This window comes from Thunnus maccoyii, chromosome 3 (assembly GCF_910596095.1).
Source record: "Thunnus maccoyii chromosome 3, fThuMac1.1, whole genome shotgun sequence".
In the NCBI taxonomy this organism is placed as follows: Eukaryota; Metazoa; Chordata; class Actinopteri; order Scombriformes; family Scombridae; genus Thunnus; species Thunnus maccoyii.
Window position 1 is genome coordinate 12529619 of NC_056535.1, and position 18257 is coordinate 12547875.

The 18257-nt window shown below is 39.3% G+C and overlaps 1 protein-coding gene across 1 annotated transcript in view; it reads left to right on the forward strand.

Moving 5' to 3' along the window:
* The first annotated feature begins 13913 nt into the window (after positions 1 to 13913).
* Positions 13914 to 18257, forward strand: part of quo (quattro) — a 31923-nt gene continuing 27579 nt past the window's right edge. The window contains exon 1 of the mRNA XM_042407211.1: positions 13914 to 14288. Within this exon, the coding sequence (XP_042263145.1) occupies positions 14286 to 14288 (3 nt within the window). The 5' untranslated portion in view covers positions 13914 to 14285. The remainder of the gene's footprint in view (positions 14289 to 18257) is intronic.

The following is an 18257-nucleotide window of genomic DNA, read 5'->3' on the forward strand; positions in this document are numbered from 1 at the left end:
ATTTTATGCTCTGAGCCGCTGGAACAGTCTGAGGATCTGAGAGTAGCTGCAAGTGTTAAAACCTTTAAACGTTAATGTAAAACCTACCTCTTCAGCCTGGCTTTTGATTAAGAATGATTCACAGACATTATTTACTTTATTTTCTTCACTTATTTTATTGTATTCATGTTTTTGTATTGTATTCATTTTTGTATTCACTGATTGATTGATACTGACAACAGCTGTGCTTTGTGCCAAAGTATATTTACATCTAGATGTACAGAAAAAGACATTGAAGTAAAGCTAATGCATAAATGGATTATGAAAAATAGGTTTGCTGTAGCATGATCACAGGTTCTCGTCAAAGCAGGCCTATGCATTGCCTCCGCCCCCAAATAAACTCCAGTCCTCCTTCTTTCTCTTCCTCCACCCTTCCTCCGAGGCTACACCTGTTGCATGTCATGTTGTTACAGCTCCAATGTTCTGCCTCAAAATGAGCAGATTTCAAACAGCACAAGAATGATCCTCCTTTGTTAGTTGGACATACAGGTGGAAAACAACATTACAAGGTATGTTCAAATATTTGTCTCTCTCTTTTTAGTTAAATTGTCTCTCATTGTTAGTTAAGTTGTATGTCTAAGATATATAACTAAAACGCTGATATGTGAAGAACAGAGAATGTGGCAATTTGGGATTTCCCCAGTAGTTTAGATCATCTGGGAGAAGTTTATTTTGGCCTCCAGGTGTGTCCAAGAACAATGTGAGGAGTATGAAATATTCTGCCTCCAGGCCTGTTTGCACTGATGAAGCTCCCACTTTCCTGTGCTTTAAGTCCAGAGGGGGATTTAATATTTGTAACACATATCAGTAGTACGGTGTTATTAGGGTCAAAATTAATAGCAAATTTGCTATCAGCAAGCATATGAACAGACTTCAAAGAACATCAGCCTATTTTGGCAGCTATTCAAAGCAATAAACTGTTTTATCTTGAGATAAAGTAGGTAAGAAGGAAAAGGGGAGTGAGAGGTGGTGGACATGTAAGCTATAGAGGTTGAAATGTGTCTAAATAAAAAAAAGGAAAAATCTGTTCTACTCTGTTACCATTTTACAAAACAGGTGGTGTTTCTGGAAAAAACTGCTCTACAGAGCAACATGTTGTAGGTTCAAGATAACCATTTGTATTTTTAAGCATTAAATACACATCATTTACAATCTAAAGTGTCAGTGAAAACATATGACATCTTCAGTGAATTTACCTACTCTAACCCTAACACACTACACTACAAACTACTATTCTATTAAATTACTATTTTTATTCTTCCTGTTTTCCTGACTCAGAACGAAGGCTTTCCAACTGGTCAAAATATGATTATCTAATTTTGGCATTTGAGTTTTTTCATGACACCTTCACAGAATAGATCAACACATTAACCCCAAAGCCACTTTATCTTCTATGGCTTGAAAGGTGACTTGTGACACTAACTTGGACACAACTTTTACGTGCCTCCTTTCATCATATGACCAAGACAGTAGTTCTATTGTACATTTATCACTGAAGATCCCCAAAAAACTGCTACCAACTGGCCACTGAAACAATGCAGCATTTTAGATAAAAGTCCATGAAACTAAAATGACCAGATCTTAATGTCACATTTGTGACGCCAATTACAGCAAGTTTTCAAGCCATAGTTAAGGAATGTTCTGTGTGAGAAATGCCCTTTCTGAGGCTTTTCTTTGATACTCATCTCAGCTTGGTTGTCTGTTTCAAATGTTTTCTGTGTTCCACAGAGGAATTACAGCACGCAGATTTCTCTTTTATTTTCTTTCTCTGTTTTTTGTGTCTTGATCTCTGAAAGTCCACAAAAAGTAAAAACAAACAAAAAATCAGGCAAATATGTTATTTGAAGTTTCATAAAATGTGTCAGAAATAATGTGGTAGAAAAGTGATACAATTTTTTTAGAGGCCTAACAATAAGATGGGATACAGAGCTGTTTTTCTTGGATATTTAGACAAAAGGCAATTGGACAAAGTAGGTCGAGGCGTTTGTACAATGTAGTAGAAGCCATTCATTTGATCCTGGAGGTCACATTTCCTACCTTTAGGCTTGTCAGCCTACACAAAGACAGTAGTTTCACTGACTTTCCTGTTCAGGAGTCTGTGTTCCATCAAGAAATCCCACCTGTTGGCCAGTGACATTGATGTGTGTGTGAGTGTGTTCGTGTAAAACATGTACCTGTTGTTTTCTTTTTAGACTTGTGGGATATGTTGAGTCGTGGAGACTAAAGGTCATGACCTGTTAATGGCTTCCTGCGGCCTGACTGAGGGTCAGCTGCCTCTGTCATCCACAAAGATGCTTGTGTCTTTATTTTAGTACTTTTGTAGTGAGCTGAACTGTCATTAGGCTTTTATATTGAGTACTGATAAACTATGAACAGTGTCACTTTTGAGCTCTCACTGGTTTGTGCCCCTGAATTCATGTTTTTAAACTTAACAGATACATGTAATTTTCTTGGAAATAGTCTCCCTTTTTATGCCTGTGCACATGAGTGAAATATTTTGCTATACTTTGTCTCTCATTGTTAGTTCAATTGTGTGTCTCAGATATATAAGATATATATAGATATATAACTAAATATATATAAATATATAACTAAAACGCTGAAATGTGAAGTGTTTGCTACACTTTCTAAATACTAAGCTAAATACTAATACTAAATTAAATAGCTTTTTACAAAATGTTCTAAGGTGCAGTATGGAGCAGAAAGTATATATAAAATATATACTTTTATGATAAACAATTCAGATTTTAACCAATACAAACAAAAAATGAAATGAATAAAAAAAAAAAAAAATGAAATGCCTGTCCTTTGGATGAATATGACCCATTTAAATGTTACAGCATTTAGTCTTACTCTTGATACAGTGACTATATTAATCCAGGCTTTCTATTTTTTTTTTCCAGCAGATGCACTGTCACATTTCCCACATAAAAGCTTTTAATGTCTCCTAGAACGGAAAGCCTTACAATCCTGAGCAAACACAGGCACAGAGAGACAGGTGTGTCAGTAAACCCCTCAAAAATATGAGCACACACACATGCAGAGTGGCTTGAAACTAGTTGTGTGTGTTATTTAAAACAACAAAAAACAAAAACATATTTTAGATATGTAGACAGTTAAAATCCAGAAACATGCAAAACTAGAAATGCATGTTCTTGTTATTTATACTATTAGCACTTCTTATCTAATAGGTGTTTGTTTGTTGATTTCCTGATGCCTTATTTTCTTTTTCCTGCCCGCTTTGTTGGTTAGTTTGGTTAGTTTTAGGCATGAGGAGTGAGATGGTTAGGGTTAGAGTAAAAATATTATCGTCAGAGCCAATCAGAGGCAGAGTAGGGGCGAGTCTTCGCAGAATACAGGTGAGGAAAAAAATAACGCCTTCTTGTCATTTTGAGAACTGAACTAATCATTAAATTAAAAGGTTATATTATCTGTGCTGCCTAATGTGTTGATTGCAGAGTCTTCAAGATACTTAGCTTGTGTAGCATGTATCTTGTATGGCCTAATAAGAATACTTTTGTATATGTGTGTGTGAGTGTGTTTGCACATAGGTAAACATATGCTTATAGACTGAGCTCTTTGCTGCTAATGTCCCTGTTAGGTCAGTTGCTTACACAGCTGCAGACTTGAGTACACACACACACACACACACACACACACACACGCACACACACACGCACACACACACACACACACACACACACACACACACACACACACACACACACACACACACACACACACACACACACACACACACACAGGTGGTGGATTTTAGTGCAGAATGCTTCAGACACACCCTGTGTTGAACAACTGGTGTGTGTGTGTGTGATATTTTTATATGTACATAACTTACTGTGTTTGATCTTAGTTTCTCTGTTTGTCTTCTTTGTCTAAAATAATGTGAAGCTCATATTACTTTACCACACTAGCTTGTGTATATCTCTTCCCTTCACAATAAGCCTATCTTCATACTACATTATCCTTCATTAGTGTTTCAGAGAACAGAGAGAGTGTTTTCTCTGGGTTTGACACTATTTGTTTATAGAGAAAATACATTCACCATCACATTATATTATGATCTCATGTTATCTAAAACAGGAGAATAAACAGGCATAATTATTTATATTAATTTTATTGAAAGTAAAGAATGCAACGACATTTTTGAATGGTATGTTTCATTATAATCATCAATCAACCCTGCCTGCAAACCACATGCCCTACTTTTCTGTCAATCGAACACACTGAACTCTGCATTTAATGTATTAGTCATACAACAAAACAACAAACTGGTTTGCATATTTCAAACAAACAAAACTGCAAAAAACATGACTTTTACAATCTTTTTTTGTTGTGCAGAAGTTGCATCTCCCTCTCTTTTGTTCCCTAGTGGCAGATTGATGTATAGTAACTGCACAAAAATAAATAATTTTGAAACATTTCCATTTTTTAATATTCTGGGCCACTTTAGGAAAAGTCATAAAATTTCAGGCCTAAAGAATGTAATTTTCAAATTTTTGTAATTTGTTTTTTTTATTGCTTTCAAATGTAATTGTGGGTCAAATTTGACCTGAACAGTATGAAAGGGTTAACAGTATAACTCTTCACTTTTGTCCACCTACCATCAGAGATGTCGGAGTAAATTAAGATTTAAAGCCAGACACCATCTTATCTAACCAGTAAAATCTTTCCGTAAAGACAGATGTGATAAACTTTGAAGTGTGCTCATATATGTGAACCCTGCATCACACAGCTCTGCCAGCCAGATGTTTTCTGGTCTTGTGATAATAATACCCTACAAGGAGGCAGGTGAGGAGAGGGTCATAATGCTGTTAATGTTGAGTCCACATGCCATCTGGATCAATTTATCCTGCCAGTGGAAATGACTGCCTTCACCTGGCAGTGGGGAGGAAACACTTATCATTAGTGCTTGTTTGGTTCAGGCTTGTTTTAGTGGATCATCCTGCCCTTTTTAGGAGAGGCTGCTCTTGGACTTAAAGGATACATCTTGTTCATTTCAGATGCTTTGAAGTCAAGAGATGATATGTGGATGCAAAACAGAGTACTGTGAGCATTTAAGCCTCGTCTTTTTGTGGTCTTGTTCAGAGGCAGAGACTTTACATCTGTGCTTCTCAAATTACAGTCTGTGACTGTTGATAAAACATGATACCTAGTGGTGTAATATATATACTGCAAGTTAAAATAGTGAAGGAAACCCATATAAGACACAGAGTCACTGGTGTGTTTAATGTGGTTCAGTATGTACGTCTATATTCTATATTAAAAATATAGTTTTAATGTTGATCACAGTAAAATCACAGCATTTTTTCTGTCTCACTTTAGGGACTGTATGAAAATAATTAGGGAAGTGAGTGCAAATCTTGGTTCGCTTCAATTCACTCCCCACGATTAATGATTTCTTTGAACCCTCCTCTTGACTTTAACCTCCGTTCCACCCCTATTCCCTCCACCCCCCCCCTCCAAAAAAAACACAACACCCTCCCCAAAAACATGTCGAAGCTCTGGCTGCTCTAGGTTCAACTTCTTTCATTCCCAATGAATAATATAAGCCTCCTACTCGACCTCTTCTGTCCCACTGCGCTCCTCAAATAGATTTCAAAAATTCTGAGCTGAACGGGGGCTCAGCAGTCACATCCGTGAAAGGGATTGTCAGAAGCAGCAGAATGTTTGTGTACACCTCACTGACGGAAGAAGCTCCCATGTGATCATAGAAGTCACTGCTGGAGGATTCACTATGAGCATTTTTGCCAGACTCAGTGGCTTTTGTTCCCTGATTTCTATCACAGAAACAGCTGATCTTGCTCCTGTTGTGCTTTGGGTTGGTCCAGTGGAGTAAGGTAGTCATGATGGGCCAAGCCCAGTTTTTATGGGCCCTATTCACTGCAAAATGCACAAGCATTCATCACACGCACACGATATTAGAGACAGCTCTTGGATTTTGTAATCAGGTCAGGCTTTTACACACAATGGACATGAACCATTATAAAAACTAAATACTGTGAATAAGGCTTAATGTTATGACTGCTGGCTCACAGTGGCATAGTGATCAAAACTTTAAATTAATTTAATCCTCAAGTGGCTCATAGAGATTATGAGGCTATGTGGCTGGCACAGATAACAAAGTTTAAACTATAGGAATATTGTAAGAATATAATAGCTTTTTTTCAGAGGGGCTGGAGGACTAGAATAAATGCATTGCTAATACACACAGAAACACCATGAGTGTGTGATATTATTTCTACATAACTACAAAAAAAAAAAAAATTGCGTACCACCTGTGTTTGAATGGTGCGGGGCTGGGCTCCATCAGGCCCCGGACCCCATTGCAGTTACACTGGCTGCACTGCCTGTATTTATACCACTGGGTTGGTCCTTTAGACTGTCAACCTAGTGCTGTGTGGTGTGGCTTTATGGTAAGCCAAAACATCTGCTGCACCCACAACAACCCAAAGAAAGCAAGGGAAACAGGCAACAGAAAAGACATTGAGAAACTGAACACAACTACTTTCAACACATTTTTACGTAAGCAGACACACCTCGACATAATTGGTATCAAAGGGCAAGAGGGAGGAAAAATTGAAAGAACGTGATTGTCTGACCACGAGAAATAAATGCTTTGGAACATGAAAGGGAGAAATAAGTAGTTTGGGAGCTCTCAACTGAAATGTTAAGAAAGAGAGGATGAGATACAGACAGAAAAACAGACACAAAAATAGACCGAAAGAGTCAGCGACATAAAGGAAAGATGCACATACTGTACTGTATAAGTGTTTTTCATGCTCAGTGTCTCATTAAAGGATTATCAACTTTGCCCATCTGAAGTTCCAGTTACTGAGTATTAAATCAGACAGATTAGCTCCACTTAGAGGCAGCCACCTCCCAACAGCTGCTTCTGGACTTCTTACTGTAAGAAAAAAAATGCAAGAGGAAGGACTGGAGGGTGAGAAGACCAGGTCCAAAAAAGCTAAAAAAAACTGTGAGTTCAGCAGGAATAAGAAATAAGTAGAGGGTGAGAATAAAGAGAGGAATGAATGAAACTAGACAAGAGACTTTTAGGGAAACTTGGAGAAAATTGAGAAAAAAAAGGAAATAGCTGACACAGAGGAGTACTGAGAGATCAGAGAGGGTAAAGCAGTTAGAGGCGGTCAGGGAGAAATGATCCCAGGAGACACTGAGGAGACAGTTGATGAGACAGATACTGAGTTGAGGAGGAAAAAAAAGAAGGGCGGGCAAAGTCGACAGATTTACAGACTTGTTATGACTCACTGGTATTTTAATAAAGCTCATATTATTGCGTTATTGTCTCAGGCTTTCTCAACAAAATTATCACTCCTATTTACTCACATATCAACATCTGTGAATCATAAATCTGTTGTTGATATTATGTGTTCTACTTTTCACACACAGCTTTTGGCTGTCTCCTACGAGCCAGTTTCCTGTTTATTAGTGGATCTAATGATGACCAAACATTAAACTCTCAGAATACTACTCTACTGTTTTCACTCTTGTTTAGTCATGTGTTAGGAAGTTGATAGAAGAAGCATAACATATCTTCTCTATGCTGCTCTTTTCTCACACACACACCTGTTGTCCTCTGCTTCACCTGAAACAACATTGTCTATGTGTCAGTCTATCTCTGACTCAGCTGCATGTTTGGGTCTCCCTGTTTCCCATGGCCTGGCAGCAGGCGTTGTTTTCATATACCACTCTCCCAAAACACCATTGTGTCAACAGCTTTGCTTACACAAGCGAATAGAGTTGAGAGTGAACCATTAAATACTGTCTTGGTGTAGTCTTCATGGGTGTCCTAATGACTACTTCAGTCCAATGTCTCAAAAAGCCTGAAAGCTTATGGGATTATTACAAAAGAATGAGTAATTTCCTAGCATGTAATAAAACAGTGTGTGTTGTGTGTTCCTGGTTACTTGAGATGAAATCTCAGTCTTGATCTTGACCTCTATGGTACCCAGTATGTTCATGTTTCTGAATCATTTTTAGCTATACCAGCACAGTTATAAAGATGTTGATCTGTTAGTCCAACACCTTGGTCCAGCATAGAATAGTATTATTTGGTACAGAAATTCGGGTCCCTGGACGATAAATCCCAATTACTTTACCCTGATTTCATCTAGTGCTACCACGAGCCTCAGTTGTAATTTCACTGTAGTCTCTATTAATGCTAACATAGTAATAACATATTAATAATATTAATAATATTAATAATTTTAACATGTAACACAACAAGTAACAGTAAGCATATTACCATGCTAACTGTATGCATAAACATTACATGCTAACTTTAGCATGTTAACATGCTATTATGCATTTGCTATGCTAACTGTGATTATTTGTACATGCTAATAGCATTATGATATTCAATAGATAACATGTACACATGGTAACTAAAGGCATGTTAGCATGTTAATGTACATTAAACTCAAAGAATAGCTAAATATAGCTGAGGTTGACATTATACAGCTATACAGAGTTCACCACATATTGTTCAGAATGTAATTTTGAGCAGCCAAGTTTGGAAAAAATGTTCACATCAGCCTGCTAGGTGTAATTCCAAGATGGAGACATCAGGAATTTTGTATCATGTTTAACCACGAACCACTCCAAATATGTAACACAGCAAAATTAGTCAATTTAGGATATTTAAATGTTATGGCTACAAGGCACTGGAGGTAACCATCTTGTGAACAGGGTGAGATTGCTTGAATGCAGCAATAGATTGATGATTTGGAGTAAAGTATGATAATATAGAGCTGGGCCTGACAAAGAGGATAATCCTTCAAGTTAAGGTAACAACATAGTTTTCATTTTGGGGCTACTCTTTCACTCCCACTAGTGGTAAGAATCTAAGAAAAATTGAGTTGTCTCTCCATTTTTCATCCATCTAACAATTATTTTCTTTATTACATCCTCCTGGGAAAGCTAGGGAGGAACTAGACTTTCAGTCTTGTCTCATTTCCGAATAATATCTTAGGAAAGTGAGAAAAAAAAGCTTTTTGAGCCAAAGTCTCAAGCTTCTCACATTTTTGTGCCTCAGCTTGCAGCCGTCGTTTCTATGGCTTGTCTGCTGTTGTGAATTTAACACCTGCTTCCTACACTGGACCAGCACCCAGCAGTGGCCAGCTGAGGTTAAAGCCTCTCAGCACTGTGGTTCTCAGGAAAACACATCAGGACAGAAAGAAAGGGACCAACCAAAACATGTGGAACTGCTCAGTGGGCTTACCATGCGGCATTAGAGTTTCACATATGATACTAATCAATATTGTATTTAAATCCTTTTAAAAAAATCTGTTAAACAAAAGCTTACCAGTATTCCACAGAGATGGAAATGCCTTTGATTTAATTTTTCAAAACTGTCTCTGCAGAAACCATTACTCTCTATAAATTTATTGTATAGTCCTCGATTACTATGTTGTAAACTGATGTGATATCACTAAACCACAAACACTTCACATACAATTACCCACTCGAATGTCCAGTCAAAGCCTAGAGACAGAATATGGAACAAATGTACTTTGTTATCTCTGGCAAGGATGTTTCCATTTTGGGAAGTCTTTAATGTATCATTCCTCTCCTGCTGAGTACATACAGTCCATTACTCTCAGCATCCAATCTACTAAGCCCTCACACAGATAGATTCAGGCTATATCCTAGATTGCAGCTGAGTGGGATTCATTGGCAACGCACATTGTTTTCCAAAAGGGATTGAAGTTCATATTGTGGATTTGCTATAAACAGGATTTTTTGATATAATAACATGAGGACAGTATTATCTGGGATGTGGAGAGCATGACCAAGAGGATATCTGAGCCGCTGCTGCTGAGGATTATAATGAAACTTACTATACTGTACATACAAATTACTGCCCGTAGGCAAGATGGTTTGCACATTTTTAACATAATTTTGTAAATTTTAAAGATGAAATAAACACTGCATGGCCATTACTTTTTGTGCAATGAATGAGTATGAGCTATTTTTAAAACATGTATTTTAAACGTCATTACACATTAGTTTATTATATTTTTTTGTAAGAAGCAAAACATCTTTAAAAACTACATTACAACTACAACTAGCTACACTGACAAAAGGATGTATTTGTATCCCAGTGAGACCTTCTCGCAGTATTAAAATGTGATGTCTCATTACAAAATCTCAGTGGGAAAAAAGCTCTTAAAGTGGGACAGATGGAAAGCAATTTAAAGTGTTGGCGGCGTCTCTGTCCTGTCTTTTATTATTAGCCATAAAAATGGAGCGTGATTTGTAGAACTTGATAGACTGATGGATTTACATTTACAAGGGAAAGGAACATTTGGGAACATTTAATGTTACGGTGCATCCCCGAAGCGTGGCACCTCGATGAAATTCTGCGGCACCTGAATGAACAATGAAAGACAAGCACACACACACGCACACACACACACACATGCACATAGTCTCACTGCTGGAATGTCCTTGAATGTACAGCTTTTCTTCAGCAGACCCTCATTTTCTCTTTAGCACCACACAGAGTGACATGCAACTCAAAACATACCTTAAATCCTCTCTTAAAAGACGCAGGAGTACCTCACACAAAAAACACATCTGTGGTGTAGACAGGTATCGACTTCTCTGTTTGTTGAAAGAACGTTTATACAACCAAATATCTACACCGCAAGTCGGGGGCCTCTTATCTTGACAGGCCCGGGTCAGGCAGGAAATGATGTCACACTCACAGCAGCAGATCTCCAGACGGTGATAAGGTTGCTCTCCCTGGGAAAGTGAAACAAGCAAGAGACAGATAACCCCTTTGTCTTTGTGTTCCCCCTTTTCATCTTGTCCCATCAAGACAGGAGTGATTACAGCCAAAAGCTATTCAGACATTCGTCACTGAGACAGTGCACTTCATAATAATGACACTGAGACGTGCTCAAAGTGTTTGGATCTGTTCCAAGAGCAGGATACACTTTATCAATGCTGGGATAACTGTTCTCCCCTGGCATTAAATGAAAACAACCCGCGACACATAAAAGTTAATGAATATCGGCTTGGAGAGCAAGTGGAGCCAGGTAATTGATCCAAGAACTGATGCGGGAGGTAGAGTGCCAAGAGGAGAGTTGGTGTTTTCCCGCACTTTAATGATGATATTAGTGTGTACACTCACTGTGAGTCATGCTTTATAGACTCCTAACAGACACAGAAAAGTGGAGGCTGCTGCGTCTAAGTGTACATGGGAGGTTATGTGGGTGAGTCTTGGTTTGAAGTTAATCACTGAAGGGGTCCTGTTCACTTGCCGTAGGGGTCTCCCACTCACTAGGAAGGAATTAGACACGGAGGGAGGGAAAATGGAGTGCAGAGGGTCTCATCCTGCTGTGTTTACGTGTGTGTGTGTATTTATGTGTTTATGTCTACAGTATATTTAAGAAGCTACAGTACATGTGCATGTTTACACGGCTGCTTAATGAACCCGCGTGGGCGTGTGCCTCAAACTTCCTGGCTTTGGCAGTATCTCCGGAACTCTCGCTCTCTATCTTTGTGTACATTTCCCTGTCTAGTTTTGTCTAGTTCTCTGAGTGTGTGTACCTATGCGTGTTTATGTCTGCATTTTTAAGAGCACCCTATCAAATCTCCACACTCACTGACTCACAGTGTATGAAGAAACCCCCTCCACCCCCTCCACCGTCTCTCTGTTGGTTTAGATGGACAGCCCATCTGGTTTTCATGAACGAGGGATCAGAACTGAGTGTCAGCCCGCTGTGGCCCGCTTTCATCCTGCCCGCCCTCAGCTTCACAATCACGTTTCTGGAGGGGAGCCAACCTGGACTGGTCTGGACTTCAATGATGAGTGAAACAAAAACAAAAGTAGATTACCTTTTTTCCCTCATAAATCAGATGACACATCAGCAAAGTGATATTATTGGCTAGTTTTAGCTTACTGCAGATATATTGTATGGCCAAAGTCCCGCTCAGTACATATCTAGGTCAAAGAGCCATATATTTCTCCTAAGGACTTGGTAGAGACCAGATCAGACTTAAATGCGGGGTGAATATTGAGGAGGTCAGAAACACAAATTTTCCAAATGAATGCCTAAAAATCTGCTGGATGTGTGAATAAGCAAATGTTATTACTAACAAGTTCATCATATAAACTTAAAAGGTGATAATATATCACTGTTGTGTTGAAGCCAGGATCTTCCAGAGAAGGAGTTGCCTTTCACAATCTGGAAACACGTTCCACTACCTCAGACTGAAGTGAACGCAAGTTTACTGGGAACACTGCAGCATGCACTTTGGCTAACGTTAGCTACTTTAGCTAAATTGTATTAAAGGGGCAGGTATCCTAATCAAGTAACATTAAACCTACTGAAATATTGTGAGAATAGTATATACTATACTAATACTCAGAGTCCCGGAGTCAGGGAGAGCAGCAGGTGAGCAAACTGTCAATCACAGCTGACAATCAATGCCCACATGGCAGACATCAAAGCTACTGTAAATCTTCAAATCTTAATGTTTGCTGTTTCTCTAACCATTTGCTTAACTCCTGCTTAAAACAACCATCCACTTTAAAGACATGAGCTGCCTTTGTACGAGGGAGTGGAACACAAGAAATGATTGAGAATGAAAGAGAGAGGAGAGACAGGGAATGGATGAGTGTACCACATCTCAAGAACGTCACCTAAGCCTACATATTTTTGTGGTTTAGGGTGAAAGACAAATTAGCATGGCTTTCCTTCTGTGAAAGAAAAACATGCGAGGAATGTTCAAGAGACTGCAGTGTCTGCAGAGTGGGAAACCACAGATACTGTGAGAGTTCTCAAGAGAGGCTTACATTTCATATTTCCAGCTGGAACTTCACCTGCTGAACAGAGAGAAACTTTTGATTAAAAGAAATATATATTCTAGCCTTTCTCCTCACGATGAAAATATCCACGGACTCATGTAATTTCTGGAATTTGAATGAACAAACAGACAGAGTTTGAGGCCAACTGTGAGCCGCTTGTCTAAACCACCTCACTCGCACTCAATCTCTGGCCTTTAGCCGACAGAAATAAACGATGGCCTGTCAATCTCTTCCTTCAAGGAATGTCTCGGTGATGCAGCAGGACTTGGGTTTCAAACTATACATCTTACAACTCCAGATGTAAACTGTAGTCCAGAGGGTGTAACACGACATTCCTCAGGCCTAATGTGGAGGTATAGCAGCTCTCTCTACATGCCTGCTGCTTGGCTCGGACTTCAGCAGGGAAGCCCCTCTGCTGTCTCTCCCTTTGATACGAGTCAAAGACTGGGCAGTCTGCCGGAAGACAATTGCCAAAGAAAGGAAATGAGAAAGCCTGGAGCAGACAGTGGAAGTCTACCAGGGATAGGAGAGAGGAGAAAGACTGACTTAGTCCTCTAAAAGCTCCCAGTGATTAAAATAGAAAGAAAGGGGCCACAAACGAGGGGCTGAAATTCTGCAGCTCTCTGATGTTGGGCCAAAGGAGTGTGCATACATGCATGTGTTTACATGCAAGACAAAGTAGGTGGGATGTTTAAATCCATACTTCACATAAAGTAACACATACTGTACATGTAGTGAGTGCCTCTGTGCAGAATTTTTTTACATTTGTGTATCCATTTGTGCCATATTGTGCCTGTGGGTGTGCTTGGGTGTGTGATAAAGCCTGCTTGAAGGGTGTGTGTGTGTGTGGGTGTGTGTGTGTGTGTGTGTGTGTGTGTGTGTGTGTGTGTGTGTGTGTGTGGGAGGGAGAGAAGAAACTCTGAAAAGCCTCGAGGGGGATTTCCTCTGAAAGGGAAAGCTTTTCTCCTCCCCCTCTCAAACAATCTCTTCTTCCCTCCCTACCTCCTTCTCTCTCTCTCTCACTCTCTCTCTCTCTATCTCTCTCACCCCCAACTTGCTCTAAACACTCGGAGTAGCCAGAGAAGCGAAAGAGAAGTGAAAGAGGAGTTAGAGGATCAACAGGCAGCTGGACAATTTGCTGTTTTCTGTTCCACACACACTCAGACTTGGGAAAAGTCTGTGAAGAATGGACATGACTTTGGTCGGTTTTCCATCAAGACCACTCACTGTCATGTGGATGTACTTCAACCGATGGCAGATCCTCTGTTGTTGATGCACTAAACATGGCAAGTCCGTCAGCCCAGAGCCCAGGGAGGCTGTCTGGAGAGAATAATCAGGACCAAAAATGAAAAAACTTTCAACCTGATAGAGGAAAACATTTTTTGCAAAGATGGTAATGTAACATCTACTGTAACTTTTTTCCTGCGTGTCATTCTTGTCTGTTGTTATTCTCTGGTTTAAGAGTTAAAGTGCTCCACTGACCCAGTAAGTGAAAGCGTGAGCCTCTGGTTTGGATAAGTGACTTTGTTTCTCTCTGTGGCTTTGTCAGCTATGTGTCTGAAATGTTTTATTGCTGCCTAGTTTACACACTCAGAAAAATAAAAGGCTAATGTATTTCATATGTAGCATTTTTCACTTGCGTGATACTGTGCACAGTAATGACACACATTCTTTTGTTCTCTTTTTATGAGACCTTATCTTTACGACATACAAAGAGAACACAAAGCTAATGTTACTGCAGACTACAAACCTTTTTGTCATCCTGAGCACGGTTGGTGGGACTGTTTCACATCAGCAGTCCACAGCATCTCAAGCTCTTTAAGTGTGTGCACACTGACAAAGAGAGAGTGACAGAGAGAGGCACATTGTCTTTTGTTTAGCTTCTTTAAGTCCTTTGATTAAGGATTTAATTGATGCGGATGGCACACATACTTGAGTGAGTGGAGAGTGTTTTTTGGTGTATAAATTATTTGACTATTTTGCATGAACACATAATGGAATTCTCCAGTTCTGCTTTTTTTTACAACTAGGGAGGACTTATCTAATCCTAGTCACAACAGAAACTAATTAATGACAACATGGGAACATTTTAGACTTAGACGACGGGTTTCTGAGTGGATGAGGCTTCTTTGAACTTGTACTTAGAGGATTTGCTGTTGTGATAATGGTTAAATAAATGCAGATAAAGGTGAAAATGATGAAGGTTTTGCACTCCCAAAGACTGTCTAGAAGCTAGACTGTCTTAAAGCTATAAACTATATTAATTATATGTCCACAACATTCAGTTTTACCTTTCTTCTTTATATGGGTAGCCATAACATCTGTCCAAGCACGCCAGATAAATTATAGCTTTACAGGGAGCAGGAAGGAAGGATGTTTAAAGAAGTCCCGATTTGGCGGCTCATCATGGCCACCACTGTACTTTGTCCTTCTTTCACATGTACCACGGCACTTATTTGACCAAGTTTTACAGCACCAACTGTTTGTTTTAGTTATTGCATGACTGATGTTGTCCTCCATGATCACCCTCCCACTAACAGTCATGAGCCTGCAGAGTCTAAATCATTAGATTACTGTACCTTGCGTAACCAGGAGTTTCTATCTTGGGTAAACACTCAACAATTAAACAAAATCCAGAGCTGTGCCTCTGCAAATTTGCATGTGGTTACTGTGTGACAATGGCAACCAAGAGTCACTCATTTACCAGCAAGGTCAAGCATGTTCTTCTTAAGGCCTAACAACAGTATGTTTTTCATGCAGTGCACAGTAAACATGGCATTCTGGTGCTTCACTGATAGTATTTGCAGTGTTGGTGTCTGTTGAAGTATTCAAAGTTTATTCAAAGTTAATGCAAATCATTAAAACATGTGTGAGAGCTACTCTTGTGTTTTGGATTTGCTGTATTGTTCAGAGTTGGCTTAGAAAGTTTTTTCTGTGATTGATCCGAAACCGTCATTTGCAAAGTTTACTGAAGAACTGAATGATGATAGATTTAGCTTTTACGAGGCAAAACATGTATTTTAGATGATACTTTTCTTAATTCATAAGAAGGAGGAGACAGAAGTTTTAAAACCTGCATTCATTGATTTTAGGCCACTTGGGGGAAGCAAACAGTAAACAAAACATTGACATATGACCTTGTAAAGTATATGTGGCTTTTCCAACAGACACAGATCAAAATATTAGCATTCATTTGAAGTCCTGTTTCTATCCACCTGACAAATGTAAGTCCAACAGTCTCTCTTCTTTAAGTTTTATTTTGGATTCACCAAATCCTGACAATTTTTTTTTTTCTAGCAGTTAAATGCTCCACTATGTTCACTAGCCAGCTGCTGTCTTTGTCTGTCAGCTGTTTGTGCTGCAGGGAGAGGTAGCTTTCACAGAGCTTTTTCCCTCAAATCATTTGCCTGCTGCTGCTGCTGCTGGAAACGACACTGATGAGAGCGGTGAGAGTGAACCAAAACAGTAAAGTTGCTGGCAGAAAAACCAAAACATGAGCTGGAGGACACTAAAACATTCCATAGAGCTGAGGAGAACTGCAGCATTGGGCGATAATGTTCAGTAGGTTCATCACAACAAGCGATGCCTTTGACATACGGTACATGTTGCCATTTGATCCATCATTAATATGAAAATATTGATTATAGCAGCTTTCGTCTGGAGATAACTGACATAGACTTCCTCAGAATATTACTGTAGATACCTACTCCGTTTCAGGTCATTCAGATATCAGTCACAGTTTGTTGAGTATGCACAGCTAAAGTATGAAGGCATATACTGTACCTTAATCGATTAACAACCCGAAACACTATGGACACGCTGAGTGAGTGTATCCAGATTTTGATTGGCTGACCTGGCTTCACCAGGGTCACAGCTGTGTCTCGCTCTCTCTCTCAACAGCCATGAGACAGTCGTCAGTAGCTCCCTCCCCTGCCAGTAACAAGTCATCACATCTTTACAATACTATCATCTGTGCTCCCTTTGGCAGACAAATAATACTTCCTGCCCACTGCTGCACTTGATTTCGCCAAATTCCTACCGAGGCAGAGACAGAGAAAATCTATACAGTACTATAGGTATGATTCATAGCGAAAATATGCATAATTGCAGACAACTGCCTTGTGCAACTGCATGATTTATTTCTATTTTGCTTCAATCAGCAAGAGTCTGAGAGTTGTCATGGAGCTGTGAACGATATTTTCAGTGTGTTTATTATCTCTGTATCACAAAAGTGGGTCAAACTCAAGGGAGGCTCGGCAGTGTATGTTCAAAGCAGAGTCATTGCCAAGTGCTTGGGGGAAATGTGCAGCTATAGGTTCTGTGTGAGTCAGTTTTCAGCGTGCATTGTCTCTAGAAAAACAGTTACTGCAACATTGTCATTTTCTCCCCAGACTGTGAAAGTTTCTGCTGTAGTGGCATCCTCTGGTAAGGTGACAGTTGTATTATAGCTAGCTCTGTGGTCATGACACAGCCATAAGAATATGTTGCTGCTTGCTTAAATTTGAAACCAGCTGAACAACTTCAATTAAATCTGTGGAGCAGAGTGTGAGGTGGCATCCTGTTTGACAGAAATACATTTGCTGAAGGATTAAACCTCCCAGTTTCATAGTAGGGTTTAGTTATGGGTTAAAAGACTGCCTAACCATGTTTGGCATTGTGCACTTGTTTGGACTTCCATAAAACTTTGCACAGCTCAAGAACGAAGAGCAGGAGATGTCAGTACACTCCTTATAAACACACTCACATGCTGACAAATAAACACATTCCTTGTATCAGGGCTTAATGGATTTCATAAGCTCCCCCTTTACTCATATTATTAATCTTTTTCAATTTCTTGGCCATTTTGAAATTGTGGGTTGAACTATGGAAACTATTAAGGTGTGTTTGCAGATTCCACTAACAAAACATTTAGAGTTTTGTCCCTGATAATTTGCCAGAATGAAAGCTTTGGGAAAAAAGCTGAGATCCAGAAGACTGTTTTTTCAGGTTACATGGGAGTGGTTCAATAAGAAATCAGCTCTAATACAATTCTCATCTTTTGGGATAGTCTCCCTTGATATTTAGTCTTTTTGCCTGAGCCCATTACAAACTCTATGTTATAGCAGCTCATCGGGAACCTGTCTGATTCTGTGGTACCATTAAAAAATATATGCTGAGCTGGCATGAGAGGAAAGGAGAAAACCAACCCTCTCATTCCATGTTTCACAGCATCCACACGGTGGTATCCTTAGATCAGAGAAGGATGCAAGCATAGTTTCAGAGCTCTGTTTTTAAATGTTATATTTCATAACATGTGGTTACCAAGAAGACTATCTGACTCAGTGTTTTCGATTTCAAAAGAGATGACAGCTGCGACTAGTTC